Genomic DNA, 20,642 nt, shown 5'->3' on the forward strand with positions numbered 1-20,642 from the left:
AATGATGCACCACCGACGAACCGACGTAACAGCTAGAACAAATAAATTCAAATTTGATGTCCCCGACGCAATGATGAAAAATAGCCGAACATTACCGCCTCCTCTATAACGGTTCGCGTTGTTTTGCTAGCTTGACTCCGAACCTCCGTGTATTCATATAGGAAAAGGTTCGCGTCTGCGCTGATTTGACAGAAGCGTTCGCTTGCTTCGCTGGCCGACCGTTGAATTTGGGGGGGGGGGGGGGGGCAGTTTTGAAACACCACTGTCACGTCGGTTCGTCGGTGGATGCACTATCGTATACGTCACTTCCGACGTGTGTTGTAAACAACCCAAATTTATCAAAAATATTTTTCTTAAAAGTTTTTTGATTTCCAACTGAAATCATAAATAATATACTCTTCACGGAAGCAACTCTAGATTGAGTTTAAATAAGGACGAAAGTAATATGAGAGAGTTCTCTTCATCGACTCTCTCTTCTTCAAATTTTGTCACTTCAAATGCAAGTATGGTTGCACTTTTAGGTCATAAATCGCTAGGTTGCGATGCAATCTAGCGTCTAAGTGTAAAAAAGTTCGAATGAATTTGCATCTTGTCACTTTAATTTGCAGAAAAGAGAGTCGATGAAGAGAATTCTCTATGTTACTTTCGTCCTTATTTAAACTTAATCTAGAACTGTTTTTGAAAACATTCATGCATGGTTACCTTAAACTCAGAAATGATTGGGCATCCCTACATCATCATCGTCAGCGCATGATTGGTAGTGTCAACGGCGCTGAACCTTCTCACGTCAAAATCGTGATATCAACAAACGAAACCAAAACATCCATCTGGGGACGTTTCAATATTTTCGAAAATTCGTGTGAAATTCTCGGTGAAATTGTCTATTAAATCCTGCTAAAATATGTTCAAGACCACAACAGTGTGAAGGATTAGGTGAGTTTGAAACAATTTCTCGAAATAACTTAAAAATTTTGGTTTCCAGCTGATGCCCATCGGACTAAATATCAGTGTACGACTTCGTCGAAATTGGTAACAACATGGGCATTAGGGTGGATCAAAATAGTGGAAATTGTAATAATATTCGGTATTTATTTTTTTTCAATATTTCAGAGTTTTACAATGGAAATCTGCCGCTTGTGTATGCATTGTGATGACAAATCATTAGTGTCCATATTTTCGGTAATCGACAATGTGAATATTGCAAAAACAATAACATTCAGCTGCTCTATTAAGGTTAGTTCATATATACGAAAATATTTTTGACGAATTTCATAATAATGATAACCATTGGGTTAACATTGATTATATCTTTTAATTTTGGGCGAAATGTTATAGGGTAAATCGCCAATTGTTGCACGGCTAAAAATTCGCCAATAGGCTCCTAAAGTCCTATCGGGATTCTTGTTTCAAACCACAATATATGGTTCAAGAGCACATATCTAGATTGAGTTTAAATAAGGGCGAAAGTAACATGAGAGAATTCTCTTCATCGACTCTCTCTTCTGCAAATTAAAGTGACAAGATGCAAATTCAATCGAACTTTTTTACACTTAGACGCTAGATTACATCGCAACCTAGCGATTTATGACCAAAAAGTGCAACCTTACTTGCATCTTGTCACTTTAATTTGAAGAAGAGAGAGTCGATGAAGAGAATTCTCTCATGTTACTTTCGCCCTTATTTAAACTCAATCTAGATATTTACTAATTTTTTGACTTTTTTATTAATCATAGTTTAAAATATATAATTTTTATTTTTTTTAGCCTTTTGTCTCGTCCCTAGCTTATAACACATACTTTGAGTGATTTTTTTTCACCGTGTATGTCAGATAGAAACATTTTTGAAATCCCAGTGCGAAAAATGTCGAGATCAGTCACACAAGGTTGACCTCAAATGTCAAAGTAGAACTATTTACCATTTTTCTTATTTCGAATTTTCTCATTATTCCTTTGTTTTTCAAGTTCGAGTAAAGTACAATTCCTATTAGAATACCATGCTTGATCGTATTATTCAATTAGGCGAGATTTCGTCTTTAATTTTAGGACCCTATTGTTGCACACCCCATAAGAAAAACATGGAGTGTGCAACAATAGGCGAGTTTTTAGCCGTGCAACAATTGGAAAATTACCCTAATATTCGTGTTTCTGGTAAATCAGGCCAAACATTTCAATAGGTCCTATCTGCATTTGAGAGGCTCTCTTTGTTCACTCTCTTTCAATTATTGCAATGTAATGGTACACTTTTCAACAACTTTTGCAGTACAAATCAAAAGACGATTGGTTTGACTATCGTTCAATGCAAAGAGACAATCATAATACATATTAACAGCTGAGATATTAACGAAAGAGAGGGAAACCAAAGAGAGCCTCTCTTCTGCAGATTGGACCTTTAGACATGTTTGGCCTGAAATGTTTCGGAGCCTATTTTTTCTAAATAGGAATTACCACTGTCCTTAGTTTTTTCCTTTTTGTTGTAAAATTTCCTTGACCCTAAGAATGGCTATGCTAACCGGTTCACGTTATAACGTATACGTTAACAATAAAATTACAAAAAAATTTGAACAACGGGTAAGGAAATTTAAATTTAACGTGTTATTTTGGATCATATGCTAAAATGAACTTTTATAAAATTCAGTGCTAGTCTTGTAGTAATGAGCTGAATTTTGCTATGGTGATAATACTCAAATGGCAATCAAATGGCTACTTAAATTAAGAGAAAGCGCCACCGTAACCCTGTGTGTTTAACTTAACGACACTGGCGCCCTTACTTCTATTAGCGCCGAGTGCCAAAAATGTATTACACTGGTTCATTCATATTTTAAGTGACCTATTTAAGTTTTATTGTCGTCGCGGTTGAAACCCGAAGTTTCCCCACGCCCGACAATCGAATTTTCTCAAAATTCATACGTGAAACCTAACGTCGGACGTAGTGCGCTGGACAGCGGACCTGGCCCTCTATCCAGCGCACTGTGCCCGACGTACGTCCGACACACGGTTTAGGAGAAACATTGATTTTCGCGTGTCAAAAATTCCGATTTTCAACTTCACGAACAATATAATGGCCTACTGTTTCGCACTTATTCATAATTAAACTAAAATGGGTTGCATAATGTTCATACAATTCAGTTTTTCTACCATTCTTCGTTTTCATTAGTGTATGAGAAGTGCTTCAAAAATCATCTCGTAGTAACTCAATGTAAGCGCTTTCAAAAATTTTAAGCTTGAACATTGTTGATTTTACTAATTCGACAACGCTTTGCTGCTTTAATTACGTGCGTAATCTTCGATTACAGTTATCCGAAGACGACGGACTTCCTGACAAAATTTGCAAACCCTGTGTTCGGGACGTCCAAAGTGTCAACACTTTCGTTGAAAAAGTGCGCAGCACCGACACATACCTTCGGAGTGATCTAGCCCCACGGGATGATGAAAAACCACCAATCGAGGTCATCGTTGTTAAAACAGAAATCTCTGACGATGACAGTAATGGAGTAGGTGTAACTGTCGATGGCGATGATGCTGAGCATAGTAATGTCGAATTGAAATCCGAGTCGGATTCCGATGAAGATGCGCTAAGTATTGTCAAAGCTCGGATCAAGAAGAGTCTGAAAAAATCTGACACTAAAAGTAAAAAGCAACGTAAAAGAAAACGAAAATCCAAGCCTGAAAGTGATGACGAACCCGAGGTCTTGGATGATAACGAATCTCTTGATGAGAAAGAGCAGGAAGTGTTCGATACTATTAATCTACCAGAGGTCAATTATGTGTGCTGCGGCTGCTATCAATACTTCAAAACTCCATACGAACTCGAAGTTCACACTGAAGTTCATAAAAAAGTCTTAGTTAAAAAAACTGATAGGGTGTTTTGTCAAATATGCAAACAAAGATTTAATAAGACGGGGGCTCTGGATGAACATCAAAGAAAGTTGAATGCGGTGAAAAGGATCTATGAATGCCGCATATGCAACACTCGATTCATTGGCGTCAAACGAAGACGAAGACATGCTTACAGACATCCAAAAACAATCGAAGACAAAATGAAACAGGAGTTTGGTGAAATCCTGTGCTGTGTAACTAATTGCAACAAAGCATATCCTACGGAAGAGCTTCTAGTGAGACACAGTCAAGAAGCGCATAAAATTCATAAGCGTGCCTATGAATCGGAGGAAGTGGCACAAAAACCATCGGAATGTCCCGTTTGTTACAAAAGGTTTGCCTCAGTACTGTTGCTCCGCAGGCACCGGAAACGCAACTCGAGACCCATGAGTCACCAATGTGCCACGTGTGGGCTGAAGTTCCGCACCAAGGATGTTTTGTTAAACCACGAAATGAATCATGACAATCAAAAACCGTTTGCGTGTGATATCTGCAAGAAGCACTTCACAAGTAGCAGTGCCCTGAAAGCACATCAGAAATACCACTTGGACGAACGACCCTTCATCTGTGCGACCTGTGGGGCTGGATTCTACCAGAAAGCACAGCTCATCACGCACGAGTATGATCACGGCAGCGCACCGCTTCCATTCCAATGCGAGGTGTGCAACAAGTCCTTCAAGATGAAAGGTGGTTTGGTCAATCACATGCGGCTGCACACCGGAGAGCGTCCGTTCCCGTGTCGCCACTGTTCGATGTCCTTCTCGAATAATACCACGCGGCAACGGCATGAAATGAATCACACTGGTGAGTGTTTGTTTGCATTATGCTTTAGGTTGGAAATTATGAAATGATTTTTTTTAATTTTTACAGGTGATAAACCATTTAAATGTACCTATTGCGATAAAAAATTCACAATTAAACGACTTCAAGTAGAACACGAATGCAAGCATACAGGTAAGTCGATATTATATAATCCTATGAATGAATGTTCTATCATGTGAGGTATATGGTCTTATTTTGGAAAACGCTCGGTCCAAAAAACTTCCGCCTGATTAAATATTGGAATATGAAATATTGGATATTGGCACATTATTTATCAACTTTCTTGTCAATAATTGATTATTAATGAACCTATATCGTTTCCCATATATTCTGGATTTTCTTGTATTTGTAATCCCCGTACTCCTATTCTGGAATTCCCAAAAAAATCCCTTTCTTTCAGTAATCATAAAATTCCTCTAATTGACAGTGTTCATGAAATCCTTGATTTTACACGCACAGATAAATTCAAATTGTTGCGATAATGGCAATTTAGCACTTTTTTCCCGAAAATGTTAGCAAAAGACATTCTGAATAGATGGATCTAGAGAATTATGAGAATGTACCATTTGTGTGCATAACATTTGCTAACAAATCTATTTAACCCTTTGGAGCCGAAGGTGTCATATTGTAACCGTTCGCCGAATTTGCTCGAGAAGTTCCAAAACTCGGTGGCTTTTGCGCCACTCTTGCGAACAAGAGACCACCGGTTCATTTTCAAGTTTGCCCAACGACTCTTATCTCACAGGCTTCCTCGAACGGCCGCTGGCTCGACTAAAAACTCTAAATGATTCAATTTACAGAAAAAAAACCTTCGAACTGGAACAATAATCGAAATATACACAAAAGGAACGAAAAACTGAATAAACAACAACAAGTGAATAATTAAAGGTGTTGGAAATGAATTTGTTTAGATTAATTAGTTACTAATCAAAAGAACGAAAACAAAACCAATGAAACGAGAATGGTCAACTCTCCGTTTGACTGCCAGCAATTTGGCGGGCGAGGATGAGCGTCGTGGAGCACAACTAAATGGCTTGAAACCCGAAATAAAAAGCGCCTCTTGGACGCTGAGGTCCAAGGACGAAACACAGAATTAAAACAATATACACTAAAAACTAATTCGAATTTACAAATACCTTTTTTACGACAATTAAATACACAGGGAACAGAGTGTCAAAATCCAATATTTAATGGGACACGTTGGATGTAGTACTAGATTTGTAGTAATGAGCTGAATTTTAGTATGGTGAGAAGGTCAATTCTCCGTTTCTGCAATGAAATGGCGCAAAAAGCGTGGGTATTATGATTCCTTGCCTAATTTGATGCTGTTTGAGCAAAACTTTGAATAACTATGTTTTTATGTTCCAAGAAATGGAGAAAACAACAACACTGTTGCCCAAAGTTTTGCTCAAACAGCATCAAATTAGGCAAGGAATCATAATACCCACGCTTTTTGCACCATTTCACTGCAGAAACGGAGAATTGACCTTCTCACCATACTAAAATTCAGCTCATTACTACAACTCTAGTACTTCACCGATCTATCCTATTAACTAAGAAACGAAAAGCATATACAATAGCGTGGTTCAAAAAATAGTTTTTGCTCCACACCGCTTATTCGATTCATTACCAGATTCTAAGTCTTCTCCCAAAAATTGAATTGGTTGAAAATTGAGAGTGCACAAGTCCTTCAATGTTTGTATGGGAATTACTATGGGGAAAAGGCGTTTTTCGTTCAATTAACCGTAGCATTTTCCCAAGTGCCGTAGAGTGTAAGTTGACCCTTGGTATTATGGCGCCAGCACCAAACCGAATAGCGACGTTTTGACTAGCGACACTTTTCGACTAGCGACACTTTTTTTCAGTACCGGGTGGGGTGCGCTGTGTGCGTTCAATGATGCACTATCATATACGTCACTTCCGATGTATGTTGTAAACAACTCAAAATTAGCAAAAATATTTCTCTATAAAAAAGTTTTTTGATTTCTAATCGAATTCATAATACTCCTAAGCTACTCTATCAGCTACAACTTTGCCGAAGACCCCATTCAAATCGGACGCCCCATTAATTAGTTATCGATTTTTATCCAACTGCAGAAACTTTAACAATGATCGTTCAACTTCCCAGCAGGCAACATTGCTGCACATGGCGCCAAAGATAGCACACAGAAATCATGGCTACTATGTTTCAAGGCAAATTGCAGTGATGCCCATCGTAACCAACACCGCTAGCCATCATGGTTTCCCATTGCGGAAATCATCATGGTTACAGGTCGCAAGCCCTGGCAAAGTGTGGAACGTTTTGATGGCTGTGATCCCTGACCATCATGTAATCAAAATCCCAGGGATACTCAAGTGACCATACTGCTGGGTTGTGGGGGTTGCGTATGTGGGGTGCACATATTGACAAGCATTGCTATGGATCGTTAGGGCTGAGTAGGAGCGGGGAATGGATCTACGATTGCTGAATTGCGATTATACCTACTGGCATAGTCGTGGTTTAACCAAAGATACATACTTGGTTCGTTGGTTTAACAGTGGTGGCGCCGCTTTTCGCTTGTGTTCGGCCTAGGTGATTTGTTTAGGCGGTGCGGGTAGGTCTGTATGTACTTCGTACGTGCAGTGCGTACGGCTTCAGCATTGTGGTTACTTGGGTAGTGTAGGATAATTGGGTTTGGGACCGAGGAGGTCGTCATTGTTGGCGGTTGTGTTGGTGACGATTTCTTCAGCTTTATAATCTCATTTATACCACGCACAAACTTTGGGAAAGGGACTGCTTTGTAATGCAAGAGAGGGATTTAAACTCTGCGCTACGGGTTGGGTGAGGTCATGCAGATAGAAGCAACCCAGGTGACCGTGCGGCTCGGGTCGTGATGGACGAGGTGATGGATGCATGAGTGCAGTGTGTGTGTGGGGTGCGCTCCCTGTGGGTGCAGTTGAGTCGGCGTGGTCGTGGAAAGAGACCCTTATCTACCCTAGATCGGTTTCGGTTGTACGGGCGGGGTAGTGTTTGTCTCATTTGTGACGTGTTGTGCGTGATTTGCGGCCCGAGCTGCGCGGTTACTTGGGAAGTATTGTGCTCTGCAATCTAGATTTTGGTTTTTAAGGTGAAGCTATGGCTGGGCTGTGCCTCGGATTTGTTGGGCGCAGGTCGAGAGAGCTGGTGGCGGTTTGTGCTGGAGGGTTTGCTCGATTGGTTATTCACTGGTGGTGGCCAGTCGATCGACTGTTCACGCAGCCTGTCATTTGGTTCTTGGGGTTTGTGCTCTCGAGGTTCGGGGCGTTGCTTCATTGTATCTTCGCTTTAATACTAATATTCCTTGTTTGATTAACTGACTATTATTCCAGGCGCTTAACTCATTCTATTTCATAGATTGCCAGATTTGAGGGTAATGGTTCAATAGGGTGTTAGCAATCAGAGTGAATTAGAACGAGTTGGCGCCTACAATACACCAACACTAACACACATACACCAATACTTACACGCACACATGCACCTACAACTAGCTGTAAAAGACCAGTGGGCGGGACAATGGTGCCTACCCAACAGTTGTAGGTGGGATGTTTGGCTTAGCTACATGACTTGGTCCGGCAAGCCCATAAACATCAATTGGTAGACGTATTGCCTAGTGAAAAGACAACGCAGATGGGCGAAAGCCAGGGGATGCGTTGATAATAGCAGAATAGCAGAAATTGCAGTGATGCCCATCGTAACCATCATGATCAAAGGTTTCTTTCTGGATACAAATCAATAATTAATTAATGAGGCGTCCGATTTGAATATGGTCTTCGGCAAAGTTGTAGCTGATAAAGTAGCTTAGGAGTACCAAGCGTCAACTAACACTCTATGGCACTTGGGAAAATGCTACGGTCAATTGAATGAAAAACGCCCTTTTCCCATAGTAATTCCCATACAAACTTAGAAGGGCTTGTGCACTCTCAATTTTCAACCAAATCAGCTCATTTTTTGGGAGAAGGCTTAGAATCTGGTTACGAATCGAATAAGCGGTGTGGAGCAAAAACGATTTTTTGAACCACGCTAATATACAATCAACATTAAATTCACTTCAAACAACAATAATTTACTGCACTTCAAGAACACTACACAACTTTACTAACTAAAAACCTGGCAGAAGGTCGCCGAAGCTCACTTTTGTACTCCAGCCGACTCAACTTCAAAGTGATCGAGTCAAATCCAATCCTCTAGTCAAGTAAATTTCCTGCTATTGAAACAGTATCGTCTACTCAATGTAGGAAAAATTATTTACAAGTGCGCCAAATTCAAATTGCACATGGCTGCAAAAACTATTCTGCGCCATCGCAAAAAAAACCTATAAGATACGTTACATGAATCGTCATTAGCTAAGCCTAGACACAAACCTTATATGAAACGGATAATCTCTACTAATCGAAACGGTTCAAACTCAAAATCAAATTCAACGAATCTAATTCAAATGAGATTTTACTTAGAAAGATAAAAACGTCATGAAAACTAATAAAAAACGAACTTTACAATCAAAATCGAAAAATTCAAATATAATAACGAGTATAATAGTAATTTAATATAACTGAATTCAAAACTATACTTTACATAAACAGAATAAAATCGTCAAAACGTTACAATATATGGCCCGGTGATGAAACGAGTTGTAGAACAAACGTGCTCGAGACCAACGAGGTGGCGGCAGCAGCGACAAAAACATCCGGCTCCAAAAGGTTGAGAAAAATATTTTTCCAACTATTTTTGCTGCTTTGGACTTTTGGACTTTGCGGTAGTGTTTCTATTTTTCAAAATCGCACTTGAATTCAATGGAATGCGAAACAACAGGAATCAAAGATAAATTTTCCTCCAAAATAGGAACAGTGTGCCTATTGTTGTGGCTAGCTTGAAAACAGAGAGAAACGATAGATTTCATATTTGTTTTTGAAGCAAATTTAGATGAAAAACTATCGTCTCACGTTTTGAAATCCCTCATTAGGTGGTACGATCAACTTTAACTATGTATTTCCTCCAGGGGGAATGACACTTCCCTTGCTTACCGAAAAATCCGCATTTATCCGTTGCTAACTGTCGTTTACCGCGTCTAACTGCTGCTCAGTAGCGGTTGGCGACGGTTAGCCTTCCGTAACTCGCGCGGTTGACCACCATCGTTAGCACGTCTCAGGTTAGCACCACGCTAATGCTGAGTACAAAAAAGCGATATTTTTGTCAACATGTTTGTTAGGAACGGATGTTCAACAGGGTTAGGAACGGATAAATGCGGATTTTCCGGTTTGAGGTGGGGTCCAGTGGTGAACTATTAATAGGGCACGTTCGGTGCAGTACTAGATTTGTAGTAATGAGCTGAATTTTAGTATGGTGAGAAGGTCAGTTCTCTGTTTCTGCAATGAAATGGTACAAAACGCGTGGGTATTATGATTCCTTGCCTAATTTGATGCTGTTTGAGCAAAACTTTGGATAACTTTGTTGTTTATGTTGCAAGAAATGAAGAAAACGACAACACTGTTGCCCAAAGTTTTGCTCAAACATCATCAAATTAAGCAAGGAATCATAATACCCACGCTTTTTGCACCATTTCATTGCAGAAACGGAGAATTGACCTTCTCACCATACTAAAATTCAGCTCATTACTACAAATCTAGTACTTCACCAATCTGTCCTATTAAATGCGCAATATTTAAATTACCCAAAAAATTACCCATTTTTCTTGCACGAATTTTTAGCCGCGTAACAAATTCAGGCAACACATCTTTTTAGTAGATCAACCATGATCTCGCACAGTGACATTTCAACAAAAACAACAAACACTTCGTTTTGGTTCCGCGTACCGTCCATCACCCAGAAAAAAGTTTTCTCATAATTTTCGCGAAAATCGTCGAGTTTCGAGTGAAATCCTATTTAAATTGTGCAAAATCATGAACATCTGCCGGGTGTGCATGGAGAGCGGCGAAGATTCCGGTGGCGGCGGCGGCGGCAGCAGCGACGGTGGTCCCGACGGTCTGATTCCCATTTTCTCCAAGCTGGAGGATGCTTTCATCGCAAACATCATTGTGGAGTGCACCTCGGTGCAGATCCTGGAGGACGACGGGCTACCGACGTCGATCTGCCGGGGATGTGTCGATTGTTTGAAGGGGTTCATTCGGTTCATCCGGAAGGCGCGGGAATCGGATCGGAAGCTGCGGAAGATGTTCAAATCGGAAGGTGGGAAGAGAATGGCGGAGGACGATGAGGGAGTGGATAAGGATTGGACCTCGGCGATGGAACTGTCGGTTTTCACCGAAAGCATAATGGAAGTCAAGGAGGAGATGGACTCTGATGACGGGAAGGTTGCTGGCGATGATGGGAATCAAAGTGAAACTGCATACGAAGTTGAATACCTGGATGATGCGAATGATAGCGATTGGAAGGCATCCGAGGATGAAGATGAGAAACCTGTAAAGAGAGGCCGGCGTAGGAAGAAGGTTAAGGATTCAAATGATAGTGATTCGGATTTCTTGGTTGAGACGCGAAAGCCGAGACGAGGAAGGAAGCCCGGAAGAAAGCCGAAAAAATTGGATGAGGATGATGAAGACTACGGTAGCGAAGATGCTTTGGACGAGAAAGAACTGGCCACTTTCGAGGTGATCGATATCAAGAAAGGTCAAATGGTGTGCTGTTCGTGTCTCTTGATTTTTGATACCTCTGATGAACTTGAAGTTCATCGAGAGAAGCATATCAAGAAGCGAAGGGTAAACATGACTAAAACGAACATCTGCCAGATTTGCCACCGGAGATATTCAACTCAATATGCCCTGAAGCAGCACTACAAACGAATGTCAGAAGCTACTAAGATTTACAGCTGTATGAAATGTCCATCTAGATTTATTAACCAAAAACGTCGTCGGACCCATGCTCACAATCATCCTCGGGAAAAGGAGGTTGTCCCATCCAAGGTATTAGTGGTACCGCTTCCGGAAGTTGTCCACAACGAGTACGGCAGAATCTGTTGCGCTCAAGCTTGCTACCAGTCGTTTGAAACGGAAGAACTTCTACTGGCTCACGCGCACACTGCCCACAAGGTCAACAAAGTGGAACAATCCCTAGATGAAAACAAGGACAAACCCATCGAATGTCTCGTTTGCTTCAAGCGGTTCTACGACGAGCTATCGCTCCAGCGTCACCAGCAGCGTAACTACAAACCGCTCAGCCACCAGTGCGCCGTTTGCGGTCTAAAGGTCCGTGGAGGCGAGGCACTGGCCACTCACGAGCGTTCCCATCGCAACGAAAAACCTTTCGAGTGCGAGCTCTGCCACAAGAACTTCACCAGCAAGGGAAGCCTGAAGGCGCACATGATGGTTCACAGTGGGGAGAAACCGTTCGTTTGCACCACCTGTGGGTGGAGCTTCCGGCGGAAACGGAACCTGCAGGTGCACATTCTGTCCCATTCGAACAACCAGCCGTTCCAGTGTGAGATCTGTCAGAAAACGTTTAAGTCCAAGGTGCACCTGCAGTATCACATGCGGACGCACACCGGGGAGAAGCCGTATCCCTGTCGGTAAGTACATTTGATGAGAAGATGTCAGATTTTGAAGATTGATGTTAACGCTTGTTTTTGCAGGTATTGTGATAAAGCGTTTGCAGATCATACCAATAGGCAGCGACATGAAATGTCTCATACCGGTAAGTATCCGGGTCATTCCATGAACCAAATCGACACAAATTTATTTGACTTGTAATCGAAAGCATCGAACTTTGCCTCAGCTTCTGTTGCAAATTTGGTCACTAAACTTATACTGGTTGACGGTACTCGTAGACGCCATGGGCATCAGTATCACCACGTGGTTCTATGTGGGACCACTATTAGTTTTTTTGAAAATCAAAAAACAAATCCTCTGACTGATTATTCGTAAAGGAGGGCTCCTAGACGTAGCAGATATTTCGATAAGACACTGCAAATTCCACTTCTTTAGAAATACTTCCTGGAATGTTGCTCAGTATTTCTCACAAAATTTCTACCGAATTGTTGACGCCATTTTACTTGGTATTCCTTTTTCAATACTTCCGGATTCCTTCCAGTATTCTTGTTCCCAGGATTCACGAATTCCGATCAATTTCTACCGGAGTTTTTCACGGAGATGCTACAGATTTTCTTTCTGGTATTGCTCTCAGAGCCACTCGTGAGGTTTTTTCCGGAGTTTCTCCTGTGGTTTGCTCAAAATCTGCTTCATTGATCTAATCAAAAGTTTGTAACTATAGGCTAACGTTAAACTGAATAAATACAAATACAAAATTATTTAATAATTTTCGTAGGATTTCTACCAGAATTTATCCCAAACTCTCTAAAGGTTTTTTTTATTTTTTTCTAGTTCGTTTATTTAATGGCTCACTCGCCGGGACCAGCATTACAGAGCCGTAAAGGAATTTCTATTTTGTAGAAGTTGTCACAAAACTCCTAGAATGTCTCTTCCGGAGTTCCTATTAGAACTTCCCCAGAATTTCTCTCAGTTTTGCTACATGAGTTATTCCTAGTATTTCTACTAGAGTTCCTCCAATGATTCCTAAGGAGCTTTTCATGAATTTTCTGCAGGAGTTCCTCCCGATTTTTTTTCCAAAGTTTTTCCTGAAATATCTCTAAGAAATTTCTGTGAACTTTCTTCCAGACTCCTTCCTGGTCCTTCCTGGTTTTTTTACAGAAGTTTCAGCTGAGATATTTCTTTTCTCACGGGGTTTATTTTAAAGTTTTACCGAAGATTTCTGTCGCAGTTCCTCCTGGAACATAAGAAAGAGAAAGATGAAAGAGGTGGTATTTTTCCCTCTCCTCCCTTCCCTCGCTCTTTCTTGTGTTTATCGAAGAGAATGAGCGAGAAGAAAGAAAAAGCTGCTCACGCTAGTGCTCCCGGCGTTGGCGATGTCACAGAGTTTTTTTTTTCTGAATTTACCCTGGCCTTTCTCTTAAGATTTTTTCCGGATTGCCTTCTGGATTTCTACAGGACCTATTGCTCATATTTCTCGTTGAATTCTTTCCATGATTTCTTTCAGAGCCAGGCTGTTCATCGTAATTATACCGTATTTCTTGAAGTGATCGACCGGAGAATATTTTTTACAGATTTTCTCTGCATTATTCCCAAAATTCTTCCCAGGAACTTTACCGGAAATTGTCCCGAGATTCGGTATACTCTTTTAGGGATTTCTTCAATAGGTACTCCCAGAGTTCTCGCAAAGATTTTTGTACGGGGTTTCCTCAGAATGTCTCCTGGGATAAACTTACAAAATTCCTTATAAGACATTCCCGGAAAAATACTCGAAGTAATCCAAGTGAAACTTGCTAGAAACTTCATAAAGTCTTTTTGAAGAAATATCAACAGGAACTTCAGGAAAAAAAACCTGAGAAAAAATGGAACAACTCGAAAAAAAGTTCTAAGGTTTAATCCCGAGGGGGAATATTAAGAACATCCAAGGAGGACCTCTGAAATGTCGTGGAATCCCAGAAGCGAAATTCCGTGAGGAAGTCCAAGAGAAACTATCGGTAAAAATCCCGAGATAAACTGTTGGAAAGCTATCCCGGAAAACCACCAAGTGACGACATTCGTGAAGGAACTTTGAATAATTTTGGATGGAACCGAGCGAGAAACTCGAAGTATATCGGAAAACTTCTGGAAGAAATATCGAGGGGGTACTCCAACAGATATCTCGTGCAAAACTTCTGCGGAAATCCAGGAACAACTCTAAGACATCTTGAAAGATGTTTACTTAATTTTAGGGGATATTTTTGTACAGTTTTTGAAATGGGTGTAATTTTTAGACAGTTTCGGTTATTTTTTTTTAAATTATATAAGCTTTTAAAATTTCATTTGGAAAAACCTGGAAAACTTAGGACACTTGATTTCGAGTTATGAGTAGAAACATCAGCGTACTGTCATTACGTTGTTAAAAAACTTCAACTTTTCACTTGACAAAAGAGCGATAAAACGGATAAAACCGTTATCTTCACTTAAGCAAAAGTGCCAAAAAGTAGTACTGTAATCTGGGGGGTAGTTTATCAGCGGGGTGAAGTTGATCACTATGGGATCCATGTTTTTCAACGTCTGAGGGCGCTACAATTCTGTTTCAATTGAAGGACTACTGACGTAAATCAATTGGATGAATCAGGGTGTCTACTACCTGGAAAAACGTGGAAAACCTGGAATTATCAGGGAATTTTACTCGACCTGGAAAAATCCTGGAATTCTCAGGGAATTTTGGTGACAATCAGGGAATTTCTGTGTTTGTCATTTCAATACAAATTTTCAGTTAGAAATGCTTTAAAGCGAATAAAAATTTCGGCTGCGCCGCTATTAACTACCCGCTCGTAAAATATTATTTATCAGATATTCATTAACCTTAAGGTGTCATGATGCATCACTTAGTTTTCAAACGAATCATTGACTTTTTGCTTTTCAATGATTGTTTGCCTCACGTTTTTGAAGTGATAAAAAACTGTCAATTCTGTACCAACGCAGCAGAAAAAGTATCATCACAATCACAGCGAGTGAGCAAATAGGATGATACTTTATCATATGAATATACGCTTTGGCAGCAGAGAATTATCACTTTGAAATTCGAGCCACATATCCAACATGGCTGCCGATGCTGATGATGCCGTAAAAAGCATTAAGGGTCAATTGACGTTGAAACTAACTTGTACTTTTTCCACAGCAATCTCCTATTGTTTTGCCTATTTCGAAAAACTGAGTTGACATGCTTTTATTGTTAGGATTTTCAATTCTCAAATCTTAAATTCTCCAATTTATTAAGGTTTACCTAACAAATTCGCAATCGCCTTAAGATGTTGGGAAATACCTGAAGGAACTTAAAGATATATTAAAATCGTAGTTCTTGAAACTCCCGCAGAATATGATTGATCAATTGAATTGAATTAACTACAGTGTATCAAACAATTGTCCGTACAGCAATTTTTGGGTCAAAATAATTTTTCATTCAAATGATCATAACTTTTTTATGCATAAATCAAATACGCTGAAATTTTGACCAATCATGAATCATATATCAAAGCTCCATTGGTAAAATTTTGAGCGAGATCGAATAAGTTTTCTAAAAGTTATAGAACTTTTAGTAAAACTTATAAGATTTTTGAACACATTTTTAAAACATTATATCTCAGAATGTACTCGATAAAATTTTTTCAATTTTTTTTGTGATGCAGCTTATACCTAAGGCTTTTATATGCAGCTTCGTTTGAGGTTTTATATTTACTATAAAAATATGAAAAATCTGTATATGCTAACAGTGTCATTTGGAAATTTATCATATTTTGATCAATAAAAGTGCCAAGTGTTTTTAACGTTTTTAAACTCTCTTAATGTAATATTTTTATACAGGACCTACTAAACTACATATGAATAGTAGGTCCTATGTATTTTTCATTCAGTTAAAGCACTTTTATTGGTGTAAAACGTTTGGCAGATTATATGTGCAAAATATGGTCCATTTTTAAATATCGGCAACTGCATAAGCACATTTTTCATATTTTTTGTAGTGAATATAAAACCTCTGGAGTAGCTGCATATGAAAGCCTTAGGTATCAGCTGTAACACAAAAAAAAAATGAAAAAGTTTCATCGAGTACATACTGAGACATAATGTCTTAAAAATGTGTTCAAAAATCTTATAAGTTTTTCAAAAAGTTCTATAACTTTCAGAAAACTTATTCGATCTCGCTCAAAATTTTACCAATGGAGCTTTAATATATGATTCATGCTTGGTCAAAATTTCAGCATTTTTGATAGACGTATAAAAAAGTTAAGAACATTTGAATGAAAAATTATTTTGACCAAAAAATTGCTGTACGGACAATTGTTTGATACACTGTAGATGACTTCTGGAAGAAGTTTTAAATATTTTTCTGATCATTTCTGAAACGTTTTTAGAACAACTCATAAATTATTCTAAACAATGTTTGAAAGAATTTCCAACTCTCTTTTCCATAGTTGCTTCTGAGCTCCACACATTTTAACGAACTCGAGAGAAACTATTTTCGATGGATATTATGCAATAGTTTTAGAACACAATTGTCAACTTATTAGTATGTTCTAATTGCCAATTACTTGTTTCAAGAGCGAAATTATTACAACCAAAACTATTGATTTACAACATTTTTCTGTATTTATTTTGAAATTAGTCCATCTGTAACAATATTTGTTCATATACTTTTGGTAAAAACGCTGTTTTGGCATAAAATCATCGTTCAAATTTGCTGTGGAGAAAAGAATTAAAATATTTGTTTTAATAGACACTACACCGTCTTCAACCAGAGGTTGTACAGACTGAAGAAGCGCTAACATTAGACAACAGACAATCCACATAACACCCAGTGATCCAATGGAGAATTTCCCGTTTGACGAAAAGCTTTCCCCGACTGGAGCGGGAATCGAACCAACACACTACGAGGCTTACGAAACGCCTAGATGACTGACGCTTCTAGCAGCACGGCCACGAAACCCAACTATACTGAAAGAATTCAGAATTCCTCTAGTTGAATTAATGTCATTTTTTAAATTTTCAATTGTAACTGGCAGTATTATTTGCAGTCAATTCTTTTGAAACTCTGAAAGGATTTTCTGACTGAAGTTCTATAAACATATCTAACATTTTTACTAGCAATTTCTATAAAAGGAGAAATCGCTGGAGAGAAGAATCTAGCGGAATTATAATTCCTGAAAATACATACTTGAGCGATTCTTTTGCGAAATCAACGAAGGTCTTCGTGCGCAATAACTGAAGCTATGCGTGAAGGGTTTCTTGGAAGATTTGTTCAAAACCGTTAGCTGCATTTTTTTTTTAATTTCTGTCGATATTTAAGAAAGTTTGCTCAGGAACTACTCGGAAGATTATCTGCTGGAACGGCCAAGCTTAACTTTTATAAAACAAATTGTAATTTCTTGTTGTTTTCCTTGCTAAACAAAATTTTCATCAAATTATGCAGAAAATTCTCCTAAAGTATCGCAGGACTGTTTTAATAATTCCATCAAGAAATCATCTCGTGCTTCCGTCCTAAATGCTGGTGGGATGTTGGCCTTAAATGTCATTATAGTTGGAACTAGAAATTTCCCAAAAAGTTGCGCTTCCACTTATTTCTAGAAATCTGAAATCATGTTTAGTTAAGTCGATTTGTTCATGTTTCTTGAACCTGGAATTATTTTCAAAAACCTGGAAAAATCCTGGAAATATCAGGGAATTTCATTTTCATAATTGAGTAGACACCCTGATGAATATATATAAAAGACTTTTGGAATGTTTTTATGTCAATTGTCTTTCCAAAAAAACCTATCACTAACGCGTTGTATATCAGATGACTTATGAAATACTTTTATTCATTCTCGGTAGGCTTATTGAACATAGATTTGAGTTAAAATTTATGATAACAAATAAGTTTTATTAAAAAATAGCATATTTTTGGAAAAGTACGACGATTATTCAAGAAATAGCCTATCCTTAGGCGTTTAATGTGGCTCACCCTGTAACTAACTAAACTTTATTTTACTTTTAACATACTAAATACCGTGCGGTACCCATATTCTGAACGGTTAAGGGAATCTCACAACAAACATTAAAATAAATGGAAGTTCTTGTTGCTAGAGATAATGCTTCACATTACCATCAAATGTGTTTGTTGTCTAGCTAAATGTATAAAATAAATTAAATCTCATAATAATTTCCAGTCTCTGATCTAGACATATTTTAGTGTGTGGACGACGTGTTCCTAATTATGGACACCATAAGAAGCCGTGGTCCTAATTCTGAACGCATAGTGTTACTTACTATGTGCAAACACATTCTCTACGTTCGCAGTTCAGTCAAAAACGATATGTTTTGTAACGATTGGATAGTAGAGGGGCTTAATAAAGTTAACACCTCATCTCTCGATTCAATATAGGTATGCTTCATAAAAGGAAAATCTATTTTGCGTTAGCCGACTGTTCAGAATATGGATCTGTCTATAATATGGTGCTCGCACCACTAGTTATTAGAATTTTAAAATCTTATTCACATTCAGCATCATCAAATTTAGTTTGTACAATAATTTTTCAATCTTGGAATGTTATGTCATTGGTTGATCAAGTTCACCCTGGATTGAAAGTTTTCAAATTTGACCATTTGAACGTTTTTTACAAAATGTAGCAGTTTCTTGTAAGAATTTCGTTTACGGAACCTGATACAGGTCCACTCAGTACATGTTTTTAAAAAATTTGTTTGGGATTATTATATGCATTGTTCCTGATTTTATTAAAAACAATAGAGGAAAAGTGATCACCTTCAACCCAGATTACGGTACTTTATGTTTAAACGCTGTTGTCGGTTTGGCATGGAATTACCAATGTGTATAAAACATTCCCTGTAAAACATGTTTTTTTAATCTTTTATTTCATTGTAGGTATCAAGCCGTACAAATGCAGCTATTGTGATAAAACGTTCATTCGGAAACGATTCCAAGTCGACCATGAAAGTAGTCATACGGGTTAGTATACCTACTTATAAATTAGACACGTTATTATGATACACTAAAAATCACCAATATTCGTAGGCATCAAACCGTACCGCTGCGACATGTGCAATCGCACCTTCAGTCACAAAACCGGTTTGCGTCGTCACTTGGAGTCCCATCCGCTGGCACCGGAAAATGCAATAGCCCTGGCTGCTCCTTCACCGATGCCAGCTCAGCCCTCGTCGTCATCTTCCCACATGGAAGTGGCGAGTGTCGTAGATTCGTCAATGTCGCCGCCACCTCCACCGCCAGCAATGACCCATATGCACGGTGGAAGCGGTTACTTCCAGCATCCGTAGTGTTTAAGTGTAATGATGTAATCATAGGGTCTAGGTTCAATATATCTGAAACAGTGAGTGGCATAATACTGACGGGTTTGGTAGAACTGCAAAGAAATCATCAATATGTTTCAAATAGACCATTGAGTAGATTTAGAAGATCATCGATATCTACTTATGTTAACAAAAAAATCCTACCATTTCAGGTATTAAGCCGTATAAGTGCAGCTTCTGTGATAAGACATTTATTCGCAAACGATTCCAGATAGACCATGAAAGTAGTCATGCAGGTAAGAAAATCGAATGTAAAAACTTCGAAAACTAAAATTCATCAAGACAACATTTCAACGATTCCCTTCCATTTGCGCGAACATTATCCCAGGAGTCAAACCGTACAACTGCGACCTGTGCAAACGGGGCTTTACCCACAAAACCGGCTTGCGACGGCACCGAATGGAATTTCACCGCCAGGAAGTGGAAAATGAGTCACCTCCGGGAAGGAGGGGTCATTCGACCGTAACAGAAGTTCCGGTGGTTAGCAACGATTCATCAGTAGCAGTCGTAGTTCCAAACAACGACAGTCAGGGTGGTGAGCCTAATGGCGTCAGCGAGTGGTAATCGGTAAGTACGTTTATCAAGTGATGGTGAGAAATATGTAGAATGCAGCGCATGACACCATTTTAAACTCGCCACCTGATTTCCAATATAAGTTATGATTTAAGTGTTATTGCCTGCACGTTTCATTATTTAGAACAAAAAAGAATTTCATTTCAAGCATTTTAAATAGGCTCCTAAAGTCCTATCGGGATTCTTGTTTTAAACCATAATATATGGTTCAAGAGTACATATTTACTCATTTTTTGACGTTTTTATTAACCATAGTTGAAAATATATAATTTTTATTTTTTAGCCTTTTGTCTCGTCCCTAGCTTATAACACATACTTTGAGTGATTTTTTTTCACCGTGTATGTCAGATAGGAACATTTTTGAAATCCCAGTGCGAAAAATGTTGAGCTCAGTCACACAAGGTTGACCTCAAATGTGAAAGTAGAACTATTTATCATTTTACTTATTTCGAATTTTCTCATTATTTCTTTGTTTTTCAAGTTCGAGTAAAGTACAATTCCGATTAGAATACCATGCTT

At 38.8% G+C, this 20,642-nt stretch overlaps 2 protein-coding genes across 2 annotated transcripts; both read left to right on the plus strand.

Annotated features, from left to right (window-relative positions):
* Positions 1 to 727: 727 nt before the first annotated feature.
* LOC109429724 (oocyte zinc finger protein XlCOF6-like) lies at positions 728 to 20,223 on the plus strand. The gene is made up of 6 exons (XM_062849345.1): positions 728 to 933; positions 1,111 to 1,233; positions 3,293 to 4,679; positions 4,746 to 4,829; positions 19,703 to 19,786; positions 19,879 to 20,223. The coding sequence occupies exons 2-6, from the start codon at positions 1,120 to 1,122 to the stop codon at positions 20,112 to 20,114; spliced, it is 1,905 nt and encodes a 634-aa protein (XP_062705329.1). The 5' UTR covers positions 728 to 933; positions 1,111 to 1,119; the 3' UTR covers positions 20,115 to 20,223.
* On the plus strand, positions 10,407 to 19,574 carry LOC109429682 (oocyte zinc finger protein XlCOF6). Its single transcript, XM_029864132.2, has 4 exons — positions 10,407 to 12,232; positions 12,296 to 12,357; positions 19,108 to 19,191; positions 19,258 to 19,574. The coding sequence occupies exons 1-4, from the start codon at positions 10,614 to 10,616 to the stop codon at positions 19,515 to 19,517; spliced, it is 2,025 nt and encodes a 674-aa protein (XP_029719992.2). The 5' UTR covers positions 10,407 to 10,613; the 3' UTR covers positions 19,518 to 19,574.
* Positions 20,224 to 20,642: the final 419 nt, after the last annotated feature.

The sequence above is a fragment of the Aedes albopictus genome, chromosome 2 (assembly GCF_035046485.1).
Source record: "Aedes albopictus strain Foshan chromosome 2, AalbF5, whole genome shotgun sequence".
NCBI classification, from domain to species: Eukaryota; Metazoa; Arthropoda; class Insecta; order Diptera; family Culicidae; genus Aedes; species Aedes albopictus.

Excerpts from the sequence above, each read along its gene's own strand:
- LOC109429724 (XM_062849345.1), top strand. The coding sequence starts at position 1,120 with ATGGAAATCTGCCGCTTGTGTATGCATTGTGATGACAAATCATTAGTG. Across the intron at positions 4,680-4,745 it reads GCATGAAATGAATCACACTG|GTGATAAACCATTTAAATGT; the intron begins GTGAGTGTTTGT and ends TAATTTTTACAG. Across the intron at positions 4,830-19,702 it reads ACACGAATGCAAGCATACAG|GTATTAAGCCGTATAAGTGC; the intron begins GTAAGTCGATAT and ends CTACCATTTCAG.
- LOC109429682 (XM_029864132.2), top strand. The coding sequence starts at position 10,614 with ATGAACATCTGCCGGGTGTGCATGGAGAGCGGCGAAGATTCCGGTGGC. Across the intron at positions 12,358-19,107 it reads ACATGAAATGTCTCATACCG|GTATCAAGCCGTACAAATGC; the intron begins GTAAGTATCCGG and ends ATTTCATTGTAG. Across the intron at positions 19,192-19,257 it reads CCATGAAAGTAGTCATACGG|GCATCAAACCGTACCGCTGC; the intron begins GTTAGTATACCT and ends CAATATTCGTAG.